The following is an 18,752-nucleotide window of genomic DNA, read 5'->3' as shown; positions in this document are numbered from 1 at the left end:
CAACAAAGACTGCTTGGGTAACACGCTCATAAACAAACAAACCAAAGAATCCCTCCACAAATCAAAAACTATATTTCAGGATCTAGGCAAAAATCAAGCCTCATCTGTGTAGCCCATGATTTACTGGGAATGACCTCGCTCCATATGTCTAAACGTTGGGAATCCATACACATTCAGCAGTTATTGGTTGACAGCTAATTTTCCCATCTCTTCCTTGAACAATTGTCCAAGCTTTTTCAAAGGGAAGATAGAAATAAGCTGCTTCTGCCAAACACCTCTAATAGCACCTTATCTCAGAGGAGAACAAAAGATCAGGCACGTCAACTCCCAAGGAGACAAAGTGGACACTAGTTTAGGATAAAATAGCCAAATGAAAGTTACCTGCTGCAGGTCAGTATGTTTCAGTCTTTGTTCCTCAATCCTCATCTGCTCCTCCAAGAACTCTTCAAAGGATTTCTTTCTTTCTTTGATACCGGACTCAATTGGCCTATAGAAAACACAGATAGTTGCAACCAAATAATGGAACATTGAATATATCTTTGGTTTTAGGGGTGCTTCACACACAGCGAGCTCGCTGCCGAGATCGCTGCTGAGTCACGCTTTTTGTGACGCAGCAGTGACCTCATTAGCGATCTCGCTGTGTGTGACACTGAGCAGCGATCTGGCCCCTGCTGCGAGATCGCTGCTCGTTACACACAGCCCTGGTTCGTTTTCTTCAAAGGCGCTCTCCCACTGTGACACACAGATCGCTGTGTGTGACAGCGAGAGAGCGACAAATGAAGCGAGCAGGGAGCAGGAGCCGGCGTCTGGCAGCTGCGGTAAGCTGTAACCAAGATAAACATCGGGTAACCAAGGTGGTTACCCGATATTTACCTTAGTTACCAGCCTCCGCCGCTCTCACGCTGCCTGTGCTGCCGGCTCCGGCTCTCTGCACATGTAGCTGCTGTACACATCGGGTTAATTAACCCGATGTGTACTGTAGCTAGGAGAGCAAGGAACCAGCGCTAAGCAGTGTGCGCGGCTCCCTGCTCTCTGCACATGTAGCTGCATTACACATCGGGTTAATTAACCCGATGTGTACTGTAGCTAGGAGAGCAAGGAGCCAGCGCTCAGTGTGCGCGGCCCCCTGCTCCCTGCACACACAGCTAAGCGGTGTGCGCTGGTAACTAATGTAAACATCGGGTAACCATACCCGATGTTTACCTTAGTTACCAGTGTCCGCAGCTTCCAGACGCCGGCTCCATGCAAGCGCAGCGTCGCTTGCACGTCGCTGCTGGCTGGGGGCTGGTCACTGGTCGCTGGTGAGATCTGCCTGTTTGACAGCTCACCAGCGACCATGTAGCGATGCAGCAGCGATCCTGACCAGGTCAGATCGCTGGTCGGATCGCTGCTGCATCGCTAAAGTGTGAAGGTACCCTTAAACTTCTGGTATTAAGGGTCTATCTCTAATTGTTAAGGATATCAGTTTTAAAGATCAGTTTGGGTCTGACCCTCTGAAACCACGCAATCAGCTGCTTGAAGTGACTCCTGTGATTGCTGTGGCCTCAGCTCACAATAATCATACATTTAATATTGACTGTGTCGAGTAAATCGAGTATTGTAGAATTGTGTTCAACCATCTTAGAAATTAATGGGATATCTATCAAATATGTCACATATCTTAAGGTCCATTTATATAGGACAATGCACAACATTAAAATGATCACAACTAGCAACTTGGTGATTGAATAGCAGATACTCACAGAATAATCAGTAAGGCTATGTGCCCACGTAGCGTATTTTCATGCAGTTACGCTGCGTTCTGCACTACAGCGTAACTGCATGCGTCCTGCATCCCCTGCACAATCTATGAAAATTGTGCCTAATCCATGCCCACATATTAGAACGCAGCGATTCGGCTACTGCCGAAGCGCTGCATTCTAAGAAGTGACATGTCCCTTCTTTCGTGCGCTCTGCATGCAGCCCCCGCTCTGTCTATGGGAGGGGCTGCATCCAGAGCGCATAAAAACGGCTTTTCATTACGGACTGTTTCTGCAGCGATTTGAAGCGCACGTGTGCTGTTCAAATCGCAGCAGAAATTTCTGCAGGGACACAACGCAACGTGGGCACATAGCCTAAGGCTACTTTCACACATCAGTTTTTTGGCATCAGGCACGATCCGGCGAAAAAACTGATGCGACGGATCCGTCGAAAAAATAATGGATCATTTGAATCAGTTTTTTCCATCAGTTCCTTCAGTTTGACAGATCCGGTGTGATTCTGAGCATGCTCAGTTCAAAAAAATGGATCCGGCGGCCGGATCCATTTTTTGCCGCATTACGCCGGATCCGGCATTCATAGGCTTCCATTATAAAACAAGACGTACGGCGCTGGATCCGATTTTTTTTGCCGGACACAAAAACATTCACTTCAACGTTTCATCCGGCCGCCGGACAAGTAAATTTTGCCGGCAAAAAAACGGATGAAACGCAAGGCCATCCGGCACAATCCGGCGCTAATGAAAGTCTATGGGGGAAAAAAATGGATCTGGCGGCAACAGACTGTTTGAAAAAACAGAATTTTTTTTCATGTTTTGCCGGATTGTGCCTGATTTCTCAGTGCACATAGGCTGCCACTGTTCTCGGTAGTGTATGTCTTGATAACACAGGATGATACGATGTTGATATGAATAATCTTTTGGGCAAACCAAAAAATAATTTCACCAGACGAACGAGAGATTTGCTTATTTGTCAGGTGATTGTCAGCTTGTGTGGACTGCACGGTTATTGTAAAACGAGTGTTCCAAGGACCTCATTCACAATAATAATAAGTCTGTGTAACTTCATTAGTGTGGATTCAAGAGGTGTCCCCGATGCGTGCCACCAGGCAAGGTGGCTCAGTGCCGTGCCGCCAGGCAAGGTGGCCTGGTACCGTGCCGCCAGGCAAGGTGGCCCAGTGGCCTGCCGCTAGGGCAAGGTGGCCCACCGCCAGGCAAGGTGGCCCGGTGGCCTGCCGCCAGAGCAAGGTGGCCCGCCGCCAGGCAAGGTTGGCCGGTGGCCTGCCGCCAGGGCAAGATGGCCAGGAGCCCTGCCGCCAGGGCAAGGTGGCCAAGAGCCCTGCCGCCAGGAAAGGTGGCCCGGAGACCTGCCGCCAGGCAAGGTGGCCCGGAGACCTGCCGCCAGGCAAGGTGGCCCGGAGACCTGCCGCCAGGCAAGGTGGCCTGGTGCCCTGCCGCCAGGCAAGGTGGCCTGGTGCCCTGCCGCCAGGCAAGGTGGCCCGGTGCCCTGCCGCCAGGCAAGGTGGCCCGGTGCACAGCTCTCTCATTCTTCATCAGGTCTATAGGAGATATGTGGGGCTATGCTATCAATATCAGTAATTTAAATACACCGTTTAATTAGAAATCAAACATCAACAAGCCCTACACTTATTACTAAGCGGCGAAGTGAAGTCAGTAAAGTAACTTGCAAGAACTTTTGAAATCTAAAACTCATAACAATTGTTCATCGTGTCCACAGATATAATCCATTGTCATATAACCAGAGTGCAGAGGAAAAAAACAAACACATTCTTTCACCCATTTGAATGACACAGGGATCACTACTGTCACACAATTTATTATCAGACACTAAACCATGTTAGGTCAGCTCATTGCACACTAGTGCCCTTCATGTAATTGCCTTGAAGGGGCAGAATGACCAGGAAAGTTATCTATTATGCAATGAAAGTTATACAATTCTCCAATATACCCAGTGGAGATTTTTTTGATCTACATTTTCACTATCTCTGCTTGCAGTCATTCAATAAAATTTCTCTCTTTGATGGATACACAGGAATGCTGCAAATAACTGACTATAAATAAAATTAATAAAATACAAATAAAGGGTACCTGTCAGATCCAGTTTGCGCACTATGAAGCCGGGTGTACACGTCCTGGCTTCAAACTGAAGTAGTGCACATGACCCAAACTCCGGGGTCATGCGCACTGAGCCAAAATCCTCAGTCGGACGCAATGGCAGCGGAGAGGTGAGTGATATCATCCTGTAACACTGCGTAATCATTAGCATGTTAGCATACCCACAGGGGCGTAATAACATGCTAATGAGGAGATTAGCAAGGGAACTAATGACCAGGGGACTAGTCCCCTCGCTTGTTAGCATACGATATAAGATCTTTAGCATTACTTTTTCTAAAGATCTCTTTATCTATGCTAGTGTATACAGGGACAGTTAGGCAGGGATTAGCAATATACACCCAGAACTGCTCGTGGTCCTAGGTGCATAGACCTGACAGGTTCCCTTTAACTTTTTAAATTTGTTTTAAACAAGTAAATACACTAATAATCCAATACTACAGCTAACTTTATTCTAAGTCTAAAGGCCACCATACATCTGATAAAAGTGGGCTGAACCTGACCAGCTGACTATGTGGTGTGTATGGGGCCTACAGACTGACATCCGACAGTCAGAGTCAGGGAAGAGAAGGATTGAGCAGGTCGAAAACCACCGGCCGATCTTTTTTTTTTGTTTTCTGGGGAGATAAGCAGCTGCAATTTAAGTTCCTGTAAGTGGAGATCTTGAAGACAATGAGAAATACAGACAACATATATTAGATTACTGTAGTACTTTTCGTTTTACAAAAAAAAACCCAACCCTTATTTTCTAAACTCCTGAATAGTCTCTTGTCAAACTGAAAACAACAAACAGTCTAGTTTCCTCCATGATTCTCTAAAATACTCAGTGTGAAAAAATGGCTCCTATAGTGATAACTAATTGTACTAATCCTCAATCTCGTAGATGGAAGGTTCAAGAGCACGCCAGTCTCAAGTTAGGCTAGTTTCACACTACGTCTTTTTAACATCCGCTGAAAACGTTTTTTTAGCGGAAGTACGGATCCTGCTTTTACAGCAAATAACGTATGCAAACGCATATGTTATTTTGCAGGATCCTGGACTGGATGTTTAGGGGCGGGCATTGGAGTCATGTGATCGGGAGTGAGGGGAACTAGACTGGGAGGAGGCTTCTGACAGCTGCAGACGCTGGTAACCAAGGTAAACATCGGCCTTGGATACCCGATATTTATCTTGGTTACGAGCGTCTGCAGCTGCTAGGAGCAGGGCTGCCTGCACGCGTAACCAACGTAAACATCGGGTAACTAAGAGAAGTGGTTACGCGATATTTACCTTGGTTACGAGTGTCCGCAGCTCTCAGGTGGGAGAGAGAGGAAGGGGGAAAGACATAGATAGAGAGAGAGGGGGTGAGGGAGGGAGTAGAGAGATAGACAGATCACTCGAGACTGGTTCTGGGCATGCTCAGTACTTTCTGGGCATGCTCAGTACAAAAGCAGGATCCTGTCTATCAGCACGCCAGCGTTCACCTGCGTTTGCGTGCGTTATAGTCAGGATCCAGCAATTTGCAGTATTTGGACGGAGCTCAAAAACGCTACAAGTAGCGTTTTTGAAACATGTTAAAAAACTGCAAGTCACTGGATCCTCACTATAACGCAGGCAAACGCAGGTGAACGGATGTTAACGCGAGTCCATTGCAAATGCATTGAAATGAAAACGCATTTGCACTGGATCCGCTTGTCCGCTAAAATAACGTTAAGGACGGATGTTAAAAAGACGTAGTGTGAAACCAGCCTAACAGGTGTTTATATATACCATCATATTAATCATAGCCGCCATCCTCTCGAAGAAAAACCTTGTACAGAAATGTGTAATGATTGAGCTTTGACCCCCACCTTGTGCCAAGCACCATCTGTGCAGATTGCAAGACAGGTGGGACCCTAACCACCATGAACACTAAAGAAAATGGCAGATACACCATGCTAATTATCTTGGCTTATCCCCCTCCTTAGGGGATAAATCACTCACCTGTCCTCTGCATTGTTCTTATTGTGCAATTCTCGCAGCACCCTGGCGGAATCCTCTGCCCGTGAAGAATCTTCAGATTCAAACTCATCACCTATAATAATAATATATCATTAAAGGGGCTTTGCATATTATATAAATATATTTTTTAAATGTATGTAATAAATATCATTTTTACAATTGGGTTTCAGTAGAAAATTTGCACCACATGGTGTCTACACATTTTTTTTTGTTTTAAATCAGATCATTTTTATTAAACATTTTCCGAAAAGAAAAACAATACAAACAATTAGTATTGCAAGCCAATTAATTACTAGACGTGACCACTAATATTCTTGGCCACCTTAATGTTAGAAGGGTCAAATTCAGGGAGTCTAACCACAGAGCCCATAGTTTTTTAAATTGAAGTGGGGTTCATCACTTTAGAAACACAATCTGTCAAGGAGCAATAGACAATTTTGAGAATGTATTCTTCTACAGTAGGGGGATCTGCATCCTCCTAATGAAAAGCAATTAACTTTCTGGCCTGAAACTTAGAATGGATAGTTGACGTGTCTCAACTGGTAAGTCACCAACGTACCCCAACAAGCAAACAATGGAGTCCAATGGGACTGTAGATCCAAACATATTAGAAATAAGATGCAACATGGTCATCGACAATTGGTTAAGTTTAGGGCAATTCCACATTACATGACATAAGTTGGAATTAGGAGCCTTACACCTATAAACACAACGACTCTGCCTTATTGCTCCTATTATGTAGCACCGGGTATTATACACTCTGTGAATCAAGTAATATTGTAAAAGCAGCTTTGCTTCACTCATTGATACCTTGAGGACCATTTGAAGGACAGCATCCTATATATCATCACTAATTGGACCTACATCCTCTTCCCACTTGATTTTAAGGGTACATGTAGCGCCCTGGAGAACCAGGTACAGGTACATTTAAGCCCCCATATAACACCTGTCCCGAAAGTGTTACAGCAGCCAACCTGAAACCCTAGTCACCCCCCTCAGGGTAAGACAGACACACCACTGGGCAGGACCAGGCAGTTAGGAAACGCCCACCTAGGGGTCTAGACAGCCCGGGGCGGGAAAACAGGCAGATTAGTTTGGAGTTCAAGTGCGGAGTGGAGGTGCATCTGACAGGTGCCAGGATCGGAGCCCTGACACTTTGGCTAGGTGGCAGACGGTAGCCAGAGTCTGCAGGAGGCGGGAAGACAGCCAGGTGATCCAGCGTGGACCGGGACAGGGTTGGAGCCCGCCAGTGCAGCCAGCGGAGAACCGACCGGAAACTGTACGCACAGAGGGGGTACTTGGACCCTGAAGCCAGGACCGGCACCTACGGCCTAGCTAATTAACCAATTGAGGGCATGATTATAGGTCCCAACCTAAGTCCCGAAAAGTAGACAACCACCTACCGAGAGGGCTAGGGCAACCGCCAGGGCCCATAGATCTCACGGGTCAGCGTCAGACGGGCACGTCTCCCAACAAAAGGACCGGGAGCGGACTCCTGTGTTACACACCAGGCAGTCCCATCTACAGAAACAGTGCAGAGGAGAGAGACTTTGACTACCACACCCGGGTGTGGGACCAGATACACCCGTCTGCGGCAGCCGGCCACCATCACCTTGGTTTACCACAGGACTTGTGTGCTTTCTTCTATCGTGAGTACATCCCCGGCCTGGCCGGGCGTGCCAGTCCCTGCATCCCCAATCCTCAGCACAGAGACACTGAGACCCGGGGCATCCATCCCTACCCACGGAGGGGTTAACATCCAGCTGCCATCAGATCTCCCCGGGTCTCCCATAACTGCAGTGGTGGTGCCATACCTCACCACACACCGTGGTTGGCGTCACAGACAACCTACAACCAACCCCGTACAAAAACGTCCCCATTTTATTCGGAGTGACTGCGTGACCCCCGGGTCTGGAGAGCCCCTCGAGCCGCACCGTGAAATCTGGACCCGAGCAGCGACGGCTGCTGGCGTGGGGGTAGCACATAGAGCCCCTATTTCTAGAGGACGTGCGTCCTCAGACACACAATGAAGCAAAATGATACATCTCTTCAAACCCTCTCTGACTTTATTAACTAACAACGCAGTCCCTCTACCTGTAATAAATTATTCTGACTGTTCTGCAGTGTGAAAGCATGTCTCAATTGTAGATACTGGTAAAATCTCTTACTCAAAGAGATGCTCAGCTCTTCCACAAATTATTTGAAAGCTCTAAACTGTGTAATGAATTAGCTACTGGGTATCAATTCACAATAATGGTCAGGAAATAGCACAGTGAATAATAGAAGACCTAAACTATAACTTTTAATATAATTATTAGTAAAAATCCATATAGGACCTAAAAAGTCAAAATAAAACTGCCAATGTACTCAACACCTGCAGAGGCAGAAATTGGCCAGTTAGATAATGTGGAATTTATCATTCATGTAACCAGTTACTGTACATAACCGGAAAAATCCGCAGCATTATTGATAGAGTGAGTGCTGCATATTATACCGCCACATAGTCACCTGCCATAACTGGATGGTAGTGAAACAATTGGTAGAGAGTAAAAAGGGAACGGTCTTACCAAATCTGCCGTATACACCTTTCCCTACTTATAAAGGCACTGGATACTGGATAGTCTTGGTAACCACCATAACAGAGAGAACACCTGGTCCTTTATCTGGATGACTCAGGATCCCCACTGGTTCCAAACATGCGTCCAGCCGTTGTGCATAATTCTCCCAACGCGTTTCTTATATCATCAGGGGAGCATAAACATCCTAAATTCCGGTCACAAATGACCTACACAATATGGCATAAGTTACTGTTGAAAAATATACATAAACCACGTCAATCAAAGATCCGAGCATAATAACAAAAGCAGACGGTCCGTGTAACAAAGCGGGTATAACTTACATCCATCACATCCAGGAGTTTCCTGGGCAGATCGCGTCTATCGTACATTGCCGCCTGGTTTAAATAAACCGCTCATTAGGAGTAGCGTGTGACGTCACATCCGCGTGTAGCGGTGAGCTCACTTCCGGGTCACCTGATCGCGACCGCGGTCTGAACGTCATAGAAGGGGCGTATAATTTAGTCATGTGCTCCTATGCCTCAAGGTAGTATGACTACAACAAAATGGCCACGATTAGTCTCGCAAATCAGCGGTAATGATATGGCCAATATATTGACAATGGCCCATCCAAAATGACAGATGGGCCATACGAGCAGCTGTAACGCCTGTTACAGGCACCCAGATAGGTAGATGGCTCTACAAAAATTGCAAACGGGCAGAAAAAAGATTTAAAAACCAGGACGAATCCATAGGAAGAATTATCAAAGAAGGCAGAAACACTAAGAAAATTTTTTTTATGTGTATATTAGTAGTTGTTAAAAATAGACCACATAACAATGGATCAGGAAAGGCCAGGGTGGACCAGGAGTATTAGATCACAAAAAATGTTATTAGGACAGCAGACCTCCTTAAATGGGCAAGAGGAAAAAGGAAAAACCACCACCAATCTACATCATCCTAGGGGCCCTAAGGTAAAGACTGACCCTACCTATTTGTGGAGGTCGGCACCCTAAAAAGGCACGGTGATTGGTGCCCCCACTCGGGCGGCGACTATCCCTCCTAAATTCTATCTAATCTAGTCTACCACAAAGGGTGCGAAGGAGAGAGCTTCATTAAGGCCCAATGGTTTGCTAGTTTTAAGCCAAAAAATCCACTTGGTTTCTTGTTTGAGAATTTTGTTGTCCCAATTACCGCCTCTAAGAGGGGGGGGCACTACATCAATGCCCTGGAAACTGATTGCTTTGACATCCCCTGCATGATGTTCCATGATGTGACGGGCCACGGGAGTATCATTACCCAGGCGAATATCCCGGATATGCTCCCCTATTCTCCTCCTAAATTCCCTTTTGGTCTTGCCCACATATTCTTTGTGACAACTACAGGTGGCTTTATAAATAACGCCCTTAGTTCTGCAGTTAATGAAAGAGCGGATGTCATAGCGTTTTTCCAAAACGTGGGAAAAGAAAAATTTTCCTGGGTTGAGGTGACTACATGCAATGCACCCACTGCACCTGTAGCAACCTTTAACTGGATTAGTCAGCCATGTCCCATTATGACATGAGAAATGGCTGTGCACCAGTCTCTCTTTTATAGAGCGGGCCTTCCTGTAGGTCACTGCAGGGGCGTTGGGAATGAATTTACCGATATCATCATCCATTTTGAGAATGGACCAATGTCTCTCAAGAATCCTTCTAACCTCCCCTGATCCATTATTAAAGGTGGTGATGAAGCGGATGAATTCCTCATCTGATGTTGGTCTCCCTGATCCATGTAGAAGGTCGTTCCTGGTTTTCTGCTGTGTCTCAAAAAAAGCCTTCTTAATCACATGGTCCGGATATCCTCTGTGATGAAATCTGGAACTTAAATCAAGGGCCTGTTGGCGGAATCTCTGCTCATCCGAGCAGTTTCGTTTTAATCTGTAAAATTGGCCCTTCGGAATACCTCTTTTCAGACCATTCGGGTGGCTACTCTCCCATCGTAGGAGCGAATTGGTAGCCGTCGGTTTTCTATATGTACTAGTATGGATGTTACCCATAGAGTCTCTTTCAACCAGCACATCTAAAAAGGGCAACCTCCATCTGTCAAACTCACAAGTGAAAAACAGGCCCAAGGAGTTATTATTCAATGCAGGAACCGTTCCGATTATCTCATCTTCAGTACCCCTCCATAGAACGAATACGTCGTCTATGAAGCGACACCATAGCAAAATGCTATCCTGGGGATCAAAAAAAAAAAAAAAAAAAAAAAAAATTTTCTTAGTGTTTCTGCCTTCTTTGATAATTCTTCCTATGGATTCGTCCTGGTTTTTAAATCTTTTTTCTGCCCGTTTGCAATTTTTGTAGAGCCATCTACCTATCTGGGTGCCTGTAACAGGCGTTACAGCTGCTCGTATGGCCCATCTGTCATTTTGGATGGGCCATTGTCAATATATTGGCCGTATCATTACCGCTGATTTGCGAGACTAATCGTGGCCATTTTGTTGTAGTCATACTACCTTGAGGCATAGGAGCACATGACTAAATTATACGCCCCTTCTATGACGTTCAGACCGCGGTCGCGATCAGGTGACCCGGAAGTGAGCTCACCGCTACACGCGGATGTGACGTCACACGCTACTCCTAATGAGCGGTTTATTTAAACCAGGCGGCAATGTACGATAGACGCGATCTGCCCAGGAAACTCCTGGATGTGATGGATGTAAGTTATACCCGCTTTGTTACACGGACCGTCTGCTTTTGTTATTATGCTCGGATCTTTGATTGACGTGGTTTATGTATATTTTTCAACAGTAACTTATGCCATATTGTGTAGGTCATTTGTGACCGGAATTTAGGATGTTTATGCTCCCCTGATGATATAAGAAACGCGTTGGGAGAATTATGCACAACGGCTGGACGCATGTTTGGAACCAGTGGGGATCCTGAGTCATCCAGATAAAGGACCAGGTGTTCTCTCTGTTATGGTGGTTACCAAGACTATCCAGTATCCAGTGCCTTTATAAGTAGGGAAAGGTGTATACGGCAGATTTGGTAAGACCGTTCCCTTTTTACTCTCTACCAATTGTTTCACTACCATCCAGTTATGGCAGGTGACTATGTGGCGGTATAATATGCAGCACTCACTCTATCAATAATGCTGCGGATTTTTCCGGTTATGTACAGTAACTGGTTACATGAATGATAAATTCCACATTATCTAACTGGCCAATTTCTGCCTCTGCAGGTGTTGAGTACATTGGCAGTTTTATTTTGACTTTTTAGGTCCTATATGGATTTTTACTAATAATTATATTAAAAGTTATATTTTAGGTCTTCTATTATTCACTGTGCTATTTCCCAAGCTCTAAACTGTCCATCAAGAATCAGATGTGAAATCCAGTCCTATATTTTGCCAGTCCCTAAAGCCTTTTATAGTTTATCAAATCCTGTGTAAGATAGAATGATTCCATATGGGTGACTAGCTTGAGTATACCATTATTCTCATTGTTGCTTTGGCCTTGAAGCATATTTTATGAATTCCTCCAACGCCAATGGTTCCACACGAAGGATTAAAATTGAGGACATTACCCCACTCCAAGGCTTCCGCAAAATCTCTGATCCTCAAAACATGCCGTATTGTTCTAGCAGAATATAGAGTATCTAGACACATATACCCTTCACAGATATTTAGTGAATGCCAAGACACAACAAGGCTTAATTTTACTTACCAGAGTAATCTTCAGTGTTCTCCTCATTTAACAACTCTTCCAGTGTTTTCGATTTTTTAGGACTAAGTTCTCGAACAGATACAGAAGGCGGACGAGTTGGACTTCTGTCCTTCGTGAGCAGTTCCTGCCACACCTGAGCAGAATCTCTGGGGATGTTTCCACTGACTGGGGACATCAGGCATGAAAGATGTTTTTGTGACATTGAGCCGCCAAGTCGTCCCGATGGGAGGTTCTGCTGCTCGTGTTCTGTAACAGAAAAAGGTCTGAGTTATGGTACTCTCTTCTATAAGTAGGGGGCGTAAAGGATAGGTAATAAGTGTCTGATCAGTTGAGGGTCTCGACACCCATGAGAAAGTGTCCATTATCCCCCATTAGAAGAGAGTGCTGGACATGCAAGGGCACCGTCATAATGTATTGTAACATTTCTTAGGGTGCATTTACCCTGGCCGATGGCAGCTGTAAAAAGGCCACTGATCGGTCTGAAAAGCACTGCATTTTTTTTGTTATTTTGACCATTTCTCATTTTCAGAAAATAAGTACAAACATTTTTTGCTTGGAAATTCGGAGACATGTTGTCAGTAGTTTATAGAATGAAAGAATAATTTACTAAAAGATATACCTATAAAAGATAAATATCAGAAAAACTGAAAATTTGGACGTGGTCTCTTAATTTTTGCCAGAGCTGTACATTAGCACTTACGGAGCTGCTGTATTCTTTTGTTGGTATTTAGTGTAGTTATAGCAGATGGCACCTGTTCACACTTGCTATGTTCTATTTGGAAATGCAATTTTTTTGAATTTTGTTGCAAGGTTATCAGGAAACAAACGATCCTAGAAAAGCGGATTCCCGCCAATTGGCCAGATAACATACAAGGCTTAAGTGATGGATTTTATATTTATAAGAGGCGCTGGAGTTATAATAATGACTACTTACATCAGAATATTATTGAATACCTTTTTTATGCTGCTGAGAATGAAAAAAATATCAATGAATGAAAAAAAGAGAATTTTGTTTACTTACCGTAAATTCTTTTTCTTATAGTTCCGTATTGGGAGACCCAGACATTGGGTGTATAGCTTCTGCCTCCGGAGGACACACAAAGTACTACACTCAAAAGTGTAGCTCCTCCCTCTGAGCTTATACACCCCCTGGAGAACCAGATCTAGCCAGTTTAGTGCAAAAGCTGAAGGAGAATAGCCACCCACAAGTAAAAACAGAGCAAGAACCGGAACAACCGGAGCCTCTGTCTACGACAACAGCCGGTGATAACACGCGGGACAAGAAACTGCCAACAGGCAACAGGGAGGGTGCTGGGTCTCCCAATACGGAACTATAAGAAAAAGAATTTACGGTAAGTAAACAAAATTCTCTTTTTCTTTATCGTTCCTATGGGAGACCCAGACATTGGGACGTCTCAAAGCAGTCCATGGGTGGGAAATAAACAGAAAAACTGAGAAGTAGGCGGAGCCTAACTTCACAAGTGGGCGACAGCCGCCTGAAGGATGCGTCTGCCCAAGCTCGCATCTGCCGAAGCATGAGCATGCACTTGGTAGTGCTTTGAAAAAGTATGCAGGCTAGTCCAAGTGGCAGCCTGACAGACTTGCTGAGCCGTAGCCTGGTGCCTGAAAGCCCAAGAGGCACCGACAGCTCTGGTCGAGTGTGCCTTGATCCCCGGCGGGAGAGGCACCTGAGAACACTGTAAGGCATCCAAAATGGTTGACCTAATCCAACTGGCTAAGGTCGGCTTAGAAGCAGAGAGGCCCTTACGCCGACCTGTGGTTAGCACAAAAAGAAAGGTGCAGCGCCTAAGCGCAGCGGTGCGAGACACATAGATCCGGAGCGCCCGCACCAGATCCAGAGTATGCAACGCTTTTTCAAAGCGATGAACAGGAGCCGGACAAAAGGAAGGTAGGGTAATGTCCTGGTTAAGGTGGAAAGGAGAAACCACCTTAGGGAGAAAGTCCGGAGTCGGACGGAGAACCACCTTGTCTTGATGAAAAACCAAAAAAGGTGACTCCGAAGAGAGCGCAGCTAAATCAGAGACTCTCCTGAGGGAAGTTATGGCCACTAGAAAGACCACCTTCTGTGAAAGACGAAACAAAGAAACCTCCCTAAGAGGCTCAAAGGGGGGTTTCTGCAAAACCGTGAGAACCAAATTGAGGTCCCAGGGATCCAAGGGCCGCCGGTAAGGCGGGATGATGTGAGACGCACCTTGCATGAAGGTGCGGACCTGAGCCAGCCGGGCGATACGCCGCTGGAACAGAACTGACAAAGCTGAGACTTGTCCCTTGAGAGAGTTGAGGGACAGTCCTAGCTGCAGACCGGACTGTAGAAAAGACAGAAGGGTCGGCAAGGAGAATGGCCAAGGAGAATGGCCGGAAGAGCGACACCAGGACAGGAAAATCTTCCAAGTCCTGTGATAGATCTTGGCAGAGGAAGACTTACGGGACCGAGTCATAGTGGAGATGACTTCAGGGGGGATACCAGAAGCCGTCAAGATCCAGGACTCAAGAGCCACGCTGTCAATCTGAGAGCCGCAGAATTCTGGCGGAAAAACGGACCTTGTGAGAGAAGGTCTGGACGGTCCGGAAGATGCCACGGCACCTCTACGGACAGATAGAGCAGGTCTGGGTACCAAGCTCGCCTGGGCCAGTCCGGAGCAATGAGGATGACTCGACGGCCCTCCATTCTGATCTTGCGCAGAACTCTGGGCAAGAGAGCTAGAGGGGGAAACACGTAGGACAGACGAACCTGGGACCAGTCTTGAACCAGAGCGTCCGCTGCAAAGGCCTGAGGATCGTGGGAGCGAGCCACGTAAACCGGAACCTTGTTGTTGTGACGGGATGCATTAGGTCCACTTCCGGAGTGCCCCACTTGCGTCAGATTGACTGAAACACTGCATGATGCAGGGACCACTCGCCACTGTCCACGGTTTGACGGCTGAGATAATCGGCTTCCCAGTTTTCCACGCCTGGGATGTGGACTGCGGATATGGTGGACTTGGAGTCCTCCGTCCATTGAAGGATGCGTTGAACCTCCAACATTGCCAGGCGGCTGTGTGTCCCGCCTTGGTGATTGATGTAGGCAACCGCTGTCGCGTTGTCTGACTGGACTCGGATGTGCTTGCCCGCCAAGGGTGGTGAAAGGCTAGGAGAGCTAGAAGCACGGCTCTGGTCTCCAGCACATTGATCGAGAGGGCTGACTCGGACGGAGTCCAAGTGCCCTGCGCTCGGTGGTGGAGACATACCGCTCCCCAGCTGGACAGACTGGCATCCGTGGTGAGGATCACCCAGGACGGGGCCAGGAAGGAGCGCCCCTGAGACAGAGAGAGGGGCCGAAGCCACCACTGAAGAGAGCTCCTGGTCTGTGGCGACAGAGCCACTAACCTGTGCAAGGAGGAAGGCCGCTTGTCCCAACAGCGGAGAATGTCCAGCTGCAGAGGACGCAGATGGAACTGGGCAAAGGGAACAGCCTCCATTGACGCCACCATCTGACCCAGCACCTGCATCAGGTGCCTGATGGAATAACGGCGGGGCCTCAGCAGAGAGCGCACCGCCAGTTGGAGGGACTGCTGTTTGACCAAGGGCAGCTTCACAAGTGCCGGAAGAGTCTCGGACTGCATCCCTAGGTACGTGAGCCTCTGGGTCGGAGTCAGAGTGGATTTGGGCAGATTGACAAGCCACCCGAATTGGGCTAGAGTGGCGAGAGTGAGCGAGACACTCCGCAGACAGTCTGCGCTGGATGAAGCCTTGACTAGAAGGTCGTCCAGGTAAGGAATCACTGCCAACCCCTGGAGGTGCAGAACCGCAACCACTGCTGCCATGACCTTGGTGAATACCCGAGGGGCCGTGGCTAACCCAAAGGGGAGAGCCACGAATTGGAAATGTTCCTCTCTGATTGCAAAACGTAGCCAACGCTGGTGTGAAACTGCAATTGGCACATGCAGATAGGCATCTCTGATGTCGATGGATGCCAGGAAATCCCCTTGGGTCATTGAGGCAATGACTGACCGCAGAGACTCCATGCGAAAATGCCGCACCTGAACATGCTTGTTGAGAAGTTTGAGATCCAGGATGGGCCGGAAGGAACCGTCCTTTTTGGGGACTAGGAAGAGATTTGAGTAGAAACCTCTGAACCGTTCCCGGGCGGGAACCGGTACAATTACTCCGTTGGCCTGCAAGGATGCCACGGCCTGAGAGAAGGCGGCGGCTTTGGAGCAGGGGGGAGTTGACAGAAAAAATCTGTTTGGCGGGCTGGAAGAGAATTCTATCCTGTAGCCGTGGGAGATGATATCCCGCACCCACTGATCGGAGACGTGTTGAAACCACACGTCACCAAAGTGGGAGAGCCTGCCACCGACTAAGGACGTTGCTGGCGCGGACAGATAGTCAAGAGGAAACTGCCTTAGTGGCAGCAGCTCCTGCGGTCTTCTGTGGACGCGCTTTTGTGCGCCAGCTGGATTTTTGGTCCTTGGCTGAGTTAGTGGACGAGGCCGAGGGCTTAGAGGACGACCAGTTAAGAGGAACGAAAGGAACGAAACCTCGACTGATTCCTACCCTGGACAGGTTTCCTGGTTTTGGTTTGTGGCATGGAAGTACTCTTCCCGCCAGTAGCCTCCTTAATAATTTCATCCAGCTGTTCACCGAACAGCCTGGACCCAGCAAAAGGGAGTCCAGCAAGGAACTTCTTCGAGGAAGCATCTGCCTTCCACTCTCGAAGCCACAGGATCCTGCGGATAGCGAGGGAATTAGCCGAAGCCACCGCAGTGCGGTGAGAAGCCTCCAGCATGGCAGACATGGCATAGGATGAAAAAGCTGAAGCTTGGGAAGTTAAAGCAACCATTTCGGGCATAGATTCCCTGGCGAGGGAATGCATCTCCTCCAGAGAAGCAGAGATGGCTTTGAGAGCCCACACTGCTGCAAAAGTCGGGGAGAACGAGGCCCCTGCCGCCTCATATACAGATTTGGCCAGAAGGTCGACCTGGCGGTCAGTGGAATCCTTAAGAGAGGTGCCATCAGCCACTGATACAACGGTCCGGGCTGAGAGTCTAGACACCGGAGGGTCTACCTTTGGTGAATGAGCCCACTCCTTGACCACCTCATTTGGAAATGGAAACCGGTCATCAGAACCACGCTTTGGGAAGCGTTTGTCAGGACAGGCCCTAGGCTTGGACACAGCGGCCTGAAAACTGGAGTGGTTAAAGAACACACTCTTTGCCCTCTTAGGCGAGGTAAACTGGTGCTTTTCTGCCAGAGAGGGTTGCTCCTCTGATACTGGCGGATTGAGATCCAGTACAGAATTAATGGACACAATCAAATCACTAACATCTGAGTCACTTTCGGACAGATCAATGGGGCACATGGAGTTAGCCTCCGAGCCCCCTGTAAAGGCATCCTCCTCGTCTCGCGAGTCAGCGTCTGAAACAGAGCCGCGGGACGAGGAAGGAGAGGGAGCCCTGCGTCTTCTTTTAGGAGGACGGGGTCTGGGACCAGATGATGAATCCTCTGTGAGCTCCGCTGAGAGAGCCCTAGCAGCAGAGGCACCCTGTGAAGGGGGCTGATGCATGTTCAGCAAAGTCCTGGACAGCTGTCCCATGGAGTCGGCAAAAGACCGGGAGATAGACCTAGAAAACGATTCTACCCAAGCCGGGGGTTCAGCCACAGGAGCCGGAGCAGCCGGAGAGACCACTGGGGGGGCGATTCCAGGCTGAGGCATCGTCAGGTTAGAGCAGGCATCACAATGTGGATAGGTGCTCGGTTCAGGCAGTAGGAGCTTACATGCAGTGCATACTGAATACAGCTTTGGAGCCTTGCTCCTCGTGTGAGACATGCTGCTGAAGTGGGGGCTCTGCCAGAATGACCCCCAGAGAGTATATACAGAAGGTCCACAACCGGAGGTTGTGGCTTACCAGACCGCAGGAGCGGTTTGTGTGCCCTCCAGCTCCCAAAGCCCGGACCCCCAAGCACCTCAGCAGGGATGCTGCAGCCAGTGCTGATCGCAGGGAAGAGCGCTGAGAAAATGGCGCCGGAGCGAAGAGAGGGGGCGGGACTCACTCTGAGAGCGGGATCTGGAGGGCCATAGAGACCTACAGGGGAGGAGACATGAACTCGGTGAGGAGTGTCTCTCCCCTGTGTAGAACGGCCGCTGGGCGGAGCCGCACTGTCCCTCTGCATGAATGACATGCGAGGGCAGTGAAACCGAAAGTAGGCCTCCGGCGAAGCCGGGGCCTAAATTTGAGCGGTGCGGCCGGCGCGCAGGCACCATCGGCGCGGTTCTCAGGCGACAGCCAGAGAACCCGCCGGAAATGTCACAAAAATGACTCAGCACACTCTCCCACAACAATAAAGTACAAGTGACCCCCATATATAAACGTCTCAGGTACTTAGCTTGCTGAGACGCAGGGTTCCAAGTCCCTGGGGGCGAGTGCTCCGGTCCAGCAGGATCCTGAAGGGCTGCGGATGGAGACCGATCTCTTGCCAAGCATGGAGAACTGTGCTGGCTCCCACTTCAAGCCAGAGCCCAGGAGGGATGGTGAAGGAGCACGGCATGTAAGGCTCCAGCCTTGGAATCAACCTTAACAGCACCGCCGACACAGTGGGGTGAGAAGGGACATGCCGG

General features: G+C 48.1%; 1 protein-coding gene across 1 annotated transcript in view; it reads right to left on the bottom strand.

The window, feature by feature from the left end:
- The window catches only part of CPAP (centrosome assembly and centriole elongation protein), a 127,627-nt gene that overhangs the window by 82,648 nt on the left and 26,227 nt on the right, over positions 1–18,752 (bottom strand). Inside the window, exons 4-6 of the mRNA XM_075331314.1 lie at positions 12,134–12,379; positions 5,852–5,942; positions 382–487 (exon numbers count right to left, since the gene is read on the bottom strand). Coding sequence (XP_075187429.1) covers positions 382–487; positions 5,852–5,942; positions 12,134–12,379 — 443 coding nt within the window. The remainder of the gene's footprint in view (positions 1–381; positions 488–5,851; positions 5,943–12,133; positions 12,380–18,752) is intronic.

This window comes from Anomaloglossus baeobatrachus, assembly GCF_048569485.1.
Source record: "Anomaloglossus baeobatrachus isolate aAnoBae1 chromosome 2 unlocalized genomic scaffold, aAnoBae1.hap1 SUPER_2_unloc_1, whole genome shotgun sequence".
Classification (NCBI taxonomy): Eukaryota; Metazoa; Chordata; class Amphibia; order Anura; family Aromobatidae; genus Anomaloglossus; species Anomaloglossus baeobatrachus.
This window is presented reverse-complemented; position numbering and strand designations above follow the sequence as displayed.